The sequence below is a fragment of the Anguilla rostrata genome, chromosome 13 (assembly GCF_018555375.3).
Source record: "Anguilla rostrata isolate EN2019 chromosome 13, ASM1855537v3, whole genome shotgun sequence".
In the NCBI taxonomy this organism is placed as follows: domain Eukaryota; kingdom Metazoa; phylum Chordata; class Actinopteri; order Anguilliformes; family Anguillidae; genus Anguilla; species Anguilla rostrata.
In genome coordinates, this window is record NC_057945.1 from 511149 (window position 1) to 521380 (window position 10232).

The 10232-nt window shown below is 39.7% G+C and overlaps 1 protein-coding gene across 1 annotated transcript; it reads left to right on the forward strand.

The window, feature by feature from the left end:
• Positions 1-1823: 1823 nt before the first annotated feature.
• LOC135238008 (lysozyme g-like) lies at positions 1824-5092 on the forward strand. Its single transcript, XM_064305623.1, has 5 exons — positions 1824-2306; positions 3182-3265; positions 3481-3683; positions 4237-4375; positions 4877-5092. Exons 1-5 carry the CDS (start codon positions 2303-2305, stop codon positions 5008-5010), a joined length of 564 nt encoding a protein of 187 aa, XP_064161693.1. The 5' UTR covers positions 1824-2302; the 3' UTR covers positions 5011-5092.
• The last annotated feature ends 5140 nt before the right edge of the window (positions 5093-10232 follow it).

Here is a 10232-nt window from a genome sequence, read left to right on the forward strand (position 1 = left end):
GGATGTAAGGCACCACCCCCAAGTGAGATACCAAGTCTTCAGGGAGTCTCTACTCACCATAGCGAACAACAGTGAAGCCCCCCTGTACAGCACTGCTGGTTCGCTCAGGGTAACACATATACAACTAAAGTAAAAGCAACAAACACAATTCAGCACACAATTCAACACAAGAACACATTTACACACGATAAATTCACTATTTGCATGTATTTGCAATTTACAGTCCCACACAAACTATTTACCAAAAGTCTGTGTGCCGTGCATTCTGGGAGCTGCCGGTGCAGCCTGCCGGAACAGCCCCCGGAAGTCACAATATGTATTTTTTAACCCATTACAACACCACTGACTGTTAAACAAAGCAATCTACATTCACCAGTTCAAACATAACATTCTTGCTATTACTAAGACGGAAGTTATGTGTAAACATACATGCGCATTGATTTCCTGTCTTCTCCATGGACTTCAAAACTCCCTCTCTCACTGTGGATGCTGCCAAACTGTCACTCCGATTGAAACTGACCAACAGAGACGTGTCTTACATCTTTCAGTGTAGGTCCCGCCCATGAGAATCAGCTCAACAGCAAGAATTACCAAAGAAAATTTTTGGATTCGCAAACAAAAGTTTTTGATTCGCATTAATACATTTTTAATCACAAATTTATTTTACTTGCAATGAAACATTTTTTTATTGCAGTATCGATAGTTTTGCTCTCAAATCTATTTTTTGATTGCAGTGTGTAAAGTTTTGCTCTCAAACCTATTGTGTTTGATTGCATAATAAAGACACAAAAGTAACTCCATAATCCCCATGGCTAATCACTTTATTGGCGGTAGGGGAGAACCGGGACGAAAGAAACACTTTTTACTTATAACCCGTTTACTCGGATGTTAATAGAGATAGAGATGCCATTATTCATGACAAACAACTTGTATGTGTCCTTCACTAATATCAACTGGAATTTTGTTTCTAGCATAAACGAGTCGGATATACAGTACCAGTCAAAAGTTTGGACACACCTGCTTATTAAACCAGTTTTTTCATGATTAAAAATGCATTAAACTGTATAAACTTGTCTATAAACACTTAATATTTCATTATATGATATCTGTGCTTATATAAGCAGATAATCATAAGTGAATTGCATTCAGAAGTTTAATTTTTAAATGAAAATAGAAATCTTGTAAGCTCATTGAGAGGGGGGTGCATTGTTTTGTTATTTAAATATCTTGGTACGTACTGGTGTTCATGATAACGTCTATCTTAACAGGTGCTCCAGGACCTGTAGAATTTTTCATATAATAAAGACCACCCGCCATAGCACCTGGAGCACGTGCTAAGATAGTATGTGCATAAGCAATACAATTTTGCCTTTCAATGTTAATCGGTCTGAAATGGATGACTTCATTGCAACTAACCTTAATCAATAGCTACTAGACATGATTTATTGGTGCTTAACTGTAATAGAAGTCGTTAATATCTGTTAACATGACTAATTTAAAATCACACATCTGGCTCAAACAGTCCTCTACTGGTCTTCCTGACTCTAACTCGGGGCATGCTCTGCAAAATACACCAAAAGAATACACTGTGAGCTGTGGTGAATCATGAGTTACAAACTATTAAAATAATAATAATAATAATAATAATAATAATAATAATAATAATATGAAACATTCTCTTTTCATTCCATATTAAATTAATAACACTAGTTTCAGGGTAGGGGATAAATAAGGTAATGAAGAATGTATAAACAAATAACGTTATTGAAAAACTTTTTTTTTTTTTTTTTTGGTATGTGGCCCCCTCCAGCGGTTGTGTCCCTAAACGACCGCATAGAGTTTTTATGCTAGCGGCCGGCCCTGATTGTAAGCTGCCGTGGGGCAGCTGAGGGATAAGAAACACTGAGGGGGTCGAAAAAAACAAAGTCCCACCCCTCCCTCGCTTGCTTTCAGCCTGACTAGCAGCCAACACTTGCTAGCAGGAAACTCGAAACATATGTTGTCATTTAGGCTAGTCCACAGTTGTGTTAAGTAAATTATGCATGTTTGGAAAATTCAAGACATAAACACACTTGTACAACCGAAAAACACTTCCGGTTTCGTTTTTTACTTACAGCGGTAGTTTTCGCGGAAATCGATGTGTGTCTTTCGTCCCGGTACTCACCTACTTTCAGTTTCAGTATTCATCACCATAATTACACAACCGCCAGGTATATATATACTGTAGCCTGTACACGCTTTGGATCCAGAGCTGAAGAGTTTGTGGAAGTTCCAAGACAGAAAATTTCCACGGTAGAACAGAATGGGTAAGTCCGCTTAACTTTTTTTTCCTGTTTTTTTTTTTTTTTTTCTGAGAACAACAATAATGCCAATAACAAATCTAATTTCAAACTTAAATCTTTATTCCGCTTAACCTTTAACAGTCAGAGAAAATATTAACACTGATGCTCATGGTTACAAAACCCAAAAGGTTTGTTTACATATGAGGTGCGTTCAAATTCAGCGAACAGAGGCGAACGTGTTTTCTTTGAACAGTTAAATTTGAACAGCTTTTTAAGAACGTTCCAAATTGTTTGCATTAAACATAAACAGACATGGCGACGAGAGCGTTTGTAGGCTACTCACAGCCGCTTCTGTGATAATGGATGATTAAAAAAAAAACTAGCTAGCGAACAATAAAAAACATTGGCTAGCGTTAGCAATATTGTTGAAAAAACGGATCACACTTACCGGCATCTTCAATTGAAATACCCATCTGTGAACACATTTCCCTCAGTCCAGCGTTCATTTTTGTTCGCCGCAAACTACCTTTTCAGACCGTTCGCTTATGTTTGCAAACGTTTGCGGCGAACACAAAGCTAACGGAAACAAGTTTGAAATAGTTTAGTCTTGTTCGCTGAATTTGAACGCACCCATGGTCTGTTGCAAGTCATTTCGAACTCTGACACATCAGTAATTCAAATCTGTCCCTCTAGCTTTTCTCCGTAGGGTTTCCATCTAAACATGGCGTGTGACAGCTTTCTATTATCTCTTCAACAGACAGCTGCTTTGTCATCTTCTCCGTTTTGATTGTCATGAAATGAGGATAGTTTCGCTCCTATGGTACATTCTTAGGGGTGTTTTGTACAGAGCAGAAAATGTCCTCAGTGGTGTGTCTTTTCTGTAATATCCTCCTTTGCAGCCTGCATTTACGGCGATGTTAACAGGATCGAAACAACAGGTGCATCACGACAAACCGCTAATCAGGACAACCTGCCTATGCAGGGTATGTAGCAATATTTCATAACTTCTTTGTTTATTTATGAACGCATCACATTTTCAGGTAATGTAATACCAAATTGTGCACAACAATCAGTGGCCTTGTTAACTTGAGCGTTTTATCCTGATTTAGCCACTATACTGATTTAGTTTTACATGTGGGCTACTAGCGTGTATTAAGAAGGTAATTACTCCGGATTGTTAATTCCTTTCTTTTAAAAGGGGTGAGTGCCTCCCATGAGCTGGCCAGGACTGATCTGAGCAGAGTGAACCAGTATAAAGATGCCATCCAAAGAGCAGCGCAAGCTCACCAAATAGACCCAGCTGTGGTCGCCGCTATCATTTCCCGCGAGACTAGGGGAGGGTCCCCTCATGTTATGAGCAATGGCTGGGGTGACCATGGCTACGCCTTCGGGCTTATGCAGGTGGGCAGAAGTACAAGTCCATCTTGGCCTATATCAATGCATTATATACCAGTGTGCTGGTTGCAGATTATGAGGAATCAAATAAAGAATTTCCTCCTGGATTACTGTCAGATGGATAACTATGTTTTTTTTAAATGGTTAATAATTATTCTTAGATATCTATTATAAAAAACCAAAGGAATGTCTTTACAGCAATAGCCACTAAACTGCATCCTGGAACATTTGCGTCTGGTGTATTTATTTGGTATTGAGACTGAGCATTAGACACTGTAGTGAATTTGCCAAGCCTGTTTTGTTGTAAAGTACTTTAGCCAGCAGGTAAGGAGCCAGAATCAAAGAGAACTACTGTACACCAAGTTTTTCCATGCCAAGGAACCCATACTGTATGTCTGATATATACCACTGGTAAAGGACACAGTCATGAGATTCTATTTACAGTTGTAAAATCTGTTGTTGGAACAGTTCTGGAATGTTTGTATCACTGGTGTGGTTCAGTGTTTTAAAATTTTTTTTTTTTTTTTTTTAAAGAATTATAAACTTTCCTATTCTCTAGGTTGACAGGCGGCACCACAAGCCAGAGGGGGAGTGGAATAGTCAGCAGCACATCATTCAAGGCACTGGAATTCTGGCTTGGTTCATCAACCAGATGAAGGCCAAATTCCCATCCTGGTCCAAGGAACAACAACTTAAAGGTATTTTACCTCTTTGTCTCAAGCCTGTTTCCAACACGTGTATGTATTTGCATTGTATGCTTATCTGGTACCTTTTCCCATGGTAAACAATAACTTCTAAACATAATGTTAAGCATGTTTGTGCCCGCTTGGATGCTGCTTTGCTAGTTGTTTGCTAGCCATACTGCTTGTCTGCTCAATGTTTGTATGTTTCCTTAATGTTGTATTTGAGTGCTGGCCATACTGATTCCATGTGTTTTTCATGTACTGTACAGTTAGTCTGCTTTGTGTTATTTGTCTTCCATCGAGGACATTGAAAATGAGTGCATGCCATCCTCTGGGTTTAATGAAACATGCTAAGTCCTTTAACATGTTTGATTATTTTTGTATCCATAATAAATTCAAATCAGATCAAGTCAAGCGAGGTGCATTATTCAAAGTTACAACTGCTTTGCCCTGTAACTGTAAGGTGTGGGTATGAACCGAATACCATGTGAAATTGAAAGATGGAATGTATTTCAGGTGGAATAGCAGCCTACAATTGTGGAGATCAGCGGGTCTGCTCTTATGAGGAAATTGACAGCAACACCACCAGGCATGACTACTCCAATGATGTTGTGGCCCGGGCCCAGTTCTACAAAAGGAATGGTTTTTAAAGAGAATAATGAAAATAATTAAAAGGAAAGAACTGAAATCTTATAAATCATCAGACACATTATAAATAAACTATATGGACTCTGTGCTTGTTTATTTTGTGTCTCATTTAAAAATATATACAGGGCCATGAAAAAGTATTTGCCCCTTCCTGATTTCCTCTGTTATTGCATATGTGTCACACTGAATGGTTTCAGATCTTTAGACAAAATGTAATATTACACAAAGGGAACCTGAGTAAAGAAACAAAACACATTTTTGAATTATTTAATTTTTTAATGGAAAACATATCAAACAACAATATCACACATGAAAAAGTAATTGCCCCCTTAAACTTAATAACTTGTTGCACCACCTTTAGCAGCAATAACTACAACCAAACACGTCTATAATTTGATACCAATCTTTTACCTCACTGTGCATTTTAGCCCACTCTTCTTTGCAAAACTGCTTTCATTCAGACAAATTGATAGGTTTTCAAGCATGAACTACTAGTTTCAGGTCCTGCCACAGTAAGTCTATTGGGTTCAAGTCAGGATTTTGACTAAGCCGCTCCAAAACCATTCAGTTCTAGGCTTGCTTTTGTGTTTTGGATCATTGTCTTGCTGTATAGCCCAATCACACTGCAGCTTCTACTCACAGACAGATGACCAGGCAGTCTCCTTAAGAATTTTCTGGTACAGAGCAGAATTCATGGTTCCTTCAATAATGTCAGGTCGTCCAGGTACCGGGCAGCAAAGCATCCCCACACTACCACCACCATGTTTGACTCTTGGTAAGATGTTCTTACTGTGAAATGCTTTATTTGCTTTATGCCAGACATAATGGGACCCATGTCATCCAAAAAGTTGAAATGTTGACTCATGTCCATATGGATGGCTTGGGGATCATCCATGTGCTTTTTTGCAAATTTGAGACTGGCATTGATGTTTCTCTTAGTTAGCAGTGGTTTCTACCTTGCTACTCTCCCATGAATCACATTTTTGAGTCAGCTGGTGTTGGGTCAGATTACTTATCCATGTGAAACTCTTGCCACACTGGGAGCAGTGGTACGGGCGTACGCCTGTGTGTACCTGCTGGTGTATTTTTAAATTCTGTACAGTGGCGAAGTTGTTCCTGCACTGGAAGCAATGGTACTGGCATTTGTGGGTTTGCAGGTGTCCATTTAGGTGACTTCGCAGAGTGAAGCTGTTCCTGCACTGGGGGCACTGGTGCGGACGCTCGCCTGTGTGGGCTTGCTGGTGCTGATTCAGTTGACTTCGCCGACTGAAGCTCACCCCACACTGGGAGCAGTGGTGTGGCCGCTTGCCTTTATGAGTTTGCTGATGCTGCTTGAGTTTATCCACTTGAATGAAACTGTTCTCAGCACTGATATGGTCACCCTCTTATATGTATTTTCTTGGGTGTCTTCAGTTGTAATTTGGTTTTGAAACTCGTCCCACACTGGGAGCATGTGGGTGTGGGACTGTGTCGGGGTGGGGAGCATCTTAGACGGGGTGGGGTGCTGATGTGCGCTGCTGGAAGGTTGCTGGGACCCCAGAGTCCTGTTGGGCTTCCATGGATGAACCTTCTCAATGTGCTGGTCAGAGGTGGGTAGTAACGCGTTATATTTACTCCGTTACATTTACTTAAGTAACTTTTTGAATAAATTGTACTTGTAAGAGTAGTTTTAATGCAACATACTTTTCACTTTTACTCGAGTATATTTGCGAAGAAAAAATGTTACTTTTACTCCGTTATATTCGGCTACATTCCGCTCGTTACTTTTGTTTTTTACACATTTTTTATTCAATGCACGTTTTGTTTGTTTCATTCTCTCAGAGAGATTTCAGCCAAAGAGGCTGACTGGTCTTTGCTTTGGCTCTGTCACAGCCCCAAATGACTCCGTTTCACCAATCAAACGTAGCCAGTCACAGCACACAGAAGGATGAGCGGGCGACAACAATGGCTGAAACAACGGTGGGTGATTCGTAGGAGGCAGAACACCCCTGGCCTCACGTTCAAAGTATGTTTTACTTACAGACTACCAAAAACAGTAGTTACATTATGCGCTGCCTTCTTTGTCTGCCTAGAAATGTGGACATTTCAGCCTACTATTCAACTCAACTTCGAACTTGAGAAAATATGTGGCGGTAAGTTATAGGTTAGTTTTGGCTGTGGATAGCTAACTATTTGACTGAGTGGTCATACATTGTCTTGGACAATCCGTTTGGGAAATATACGCGCATTCGTGACGCCTGGGTATCTTCCAAAATAGCTGTGCCTAATACCACACGCCTTGTTTACGGCGTTGTCGCCCTTTTTAGTACAGTCTGGCTTGATTGACAATTCATTTATTCAGTAGGTGAGAGTATAAGCTTTCTAACGATGTATAACATGTCTAATTTAGCTTTTGGAATAGCGTTGTTTAGGTCAGCGTAACCAAATTTTTTCTTATCATCACATTCACTTATGCATTCACTCACGAAACGTGGTCAACTATTATTCGTAATTTCTTGGGAAATACTATTATTATTGAGGACTTCTGGGCATAGCTAAGCCGCATGTTTTCTGATAGACCTAGCTGACATCGTTTTCTGGAGCAAAACAGAAGTGGATTGAACTGTATTGTTGATTTACTGTCTCTGTCTCCATCTACTGAACACAGATAAGATTTCATCATTGCTATGTAAGTAGGCTATTACTGTTCAAAATACTTCGGTTATATACGTTATTTTTGAAATTGAGTGTGTTTAAATGGGTTACTGGTATTAATGTGGATATTTCACACTGTAACGTAAGCGTTAGTTAGTAGTGTAATAGTTTTTGTGAAGCACGCAACAGTCACGATGTGAGCGCTGGAACATCGCATAGCATTGCATAGCATACATAAAGTTTGTTTACGCTAAACCGGAAGTTCTGCACATATTCCGCGCAAGGCATCATGGGACTTTGGAATATTGTGGATAAGTGCATCATAAGGTACAATAATGGTGCGACAAAGCATTATGTTTTCCACATATAAAGTTTCTGTTTGAATTTGAGCAGGCTCCTCTTTGTTGTGATGATGAGTCTATTTTAATGGATAAATCCCCTGTAGCCTCATTGATATTTTTTCTGTCAACGGAGGGTTCACCCCAACAAACTGATGAGGTATACAGACTTAATAGAGTACAACAGAAAGCGAAAATCCTCCTCTTCTGACGAACCTCCTGTGTATTGTTTTATTTAAAGGGATATGATTTAGGCCATATTTGAATTTGCACATGGGTATTTTGTTTATTTCTATTGGACAAGCATTTACAATTTTATATTTTGGACATTTGGATTTTTACGTTCATCTTGCTCTGCTTATTTCAACATTAAATCAGATTATATGAAGTAACTCAGTACTTGAGTAGTCTTTTCACAAGATACTTTCTTACTCTTACTCAAGTAATTATTTGGATGACTACTTTTACTTCTACTTGAGTCATTATTATTTTAAAGTAGCAATACTTTTACTTGAGTACAGTTTTTGGCTACTCTACCCACCTCTGGTGCTGGTGAAGAGATGACACCGTTCGTCCTGAGGAGAGAGAAGAGGGATAGGTGATGTGAAGCACAACCACGACAGCAAGTGTAATAATTGATAAAATATTAATTCTGGACTCTAACTCTGATTCTGAATTTTCTTCAGTACAACCTAGTACTCCACTTGTTTGATGGAATGGACTTAAAAATTCTCAGTGTGATCTAAACTCGTGTTTTGGTTCCTGGGGGAGATGACAGGAGAAATAAGAGAGACTTCAGCACAGATCCTGTAAAAAAAAAAAAAAGAAAAAACACATCAAAGGCACATTATTTTATACAAAACTGATACTGAACAGAGACACAGTCCAGCTCCTCACCATTCTTACCCATTCTCTGATGAAGATGGCAGCAGATTCAGGGGTCTCTCCAACCGGCCAACTGTCTTTCTCTTCCGGGTCATGACCTGACCCTTCTTCTGTCTCTGTCCCCATGGAGATCTCGCTTCCTGACCTCTTTCGCTGGCAATGGGACGAAGAGGTGATGGTACAGGTGTTATGTTTCTGTTTTTTCGTCACCTTTTAGTTAACTATCTGCTTTTCTCCTGCACGATCTTTGTTTCGGTTTTTGTGTGGGCATGGTTTTTCCTCTAACTCTCTCTCCCTTCAGCTGATCATTCTCACCTGTTCTGGCCGCATTCTCACACACTGGTTAATCAGTCATTTCATTCACCTGTTCCCTGTTTGCATGTTCACACTGTCATTATCTCTCATTTCACGCACCTGGTTTCCTTGGTATATATTCTCTGTCACCCTGTTCTTCCATGCCAGATTGTGCCTCCTGTTTACAGTGCCTTTCCAGCGTTTACACTCTCGTTTGTTTGACTCGTGTTTAGATCTTGCCTGTTTTCCCGACCACTGATTTTTGCCTGCCATCTTTGTTTTGCTGATTTCCTGTTCTGACCTCCGCCTGTTTTCCGACTTTGATTTTGCCTTCCGATTTTGTACTTTTGCCCCGGTGGATTTTTCTGGTTTTGATCTTTGCACGAACTGACTACGAGACTCCCTGCTGTATTGTGTACTTCCTACTTAACCATCTCCTATGGGAGTTTCGCCACTCTGTTGTCCGAGTTTGCATTTGGGTCCACCCCTCCTCGACCCGTGACAACAGGGACTAAACTACTGGCAATTTCTAGTCGGGGAATCGGCACTCTAGACTGTTTTTGCAGGCAAGAAGTGGCCAGAGTAGACCACTCCTCCCCTTCCTGTGGTCCATGTTCTGATTTTACTCTTTCCTTCACCAATTTGTCAGTTTGGGCAACTTGATGAGTTTTTCTCCATCTGTTCATCTTTCTCTTTCTTCCTTCATTCCTATTGTCATCCTCCCTCCATTTTCACACTCTGCCTCTCCCAATCTTCCTCCTGCTTCATGTTGGTTAATACAGTTCTGGTCACCATTATTGGCACCCATTAAATGTAAGTACATCATGTAGAATATCTCCTGAAAAAAAGAAATCTAGTGAAAGAGCTTTGGTCTATAGACACTCATGGAACAGCCTGCCAGAGGACCTCCGGGTCTCTGAATCTGTGGACATTTTTAAATGAAATCTTAAGACACACCTTTTTAGCATTGCTTTTACTTAAGTTTTATAGCACTGTTTTATCCATATTCGATTTATTTTTTTAAATTATTATTATTACTATCATTACTATTACTACTACTATTATTATTATTT

What these genes read in the sequence shown, in the direction of transcription:
- LOC135238008 (XM_064305623.1), top strand. An exon ending in ACGCCTTCGGGCTTATGCAG is followed by an intron (nt 3,684 to 4,236) that starts GTGGGCAGAAGT and finishes CCTATTCTCTAG; the next exon opens with GTTGACAGGCGGCACCACAA. An exon ending in CAAGGAACAACAACTTAAAG is followed by an intron (nt 4,376 to 4,876) that starts GTATTTTACCTC and finishes AATGTATTTCAG; the next exon opens with GTGGAATAGCAGCCTACAAT.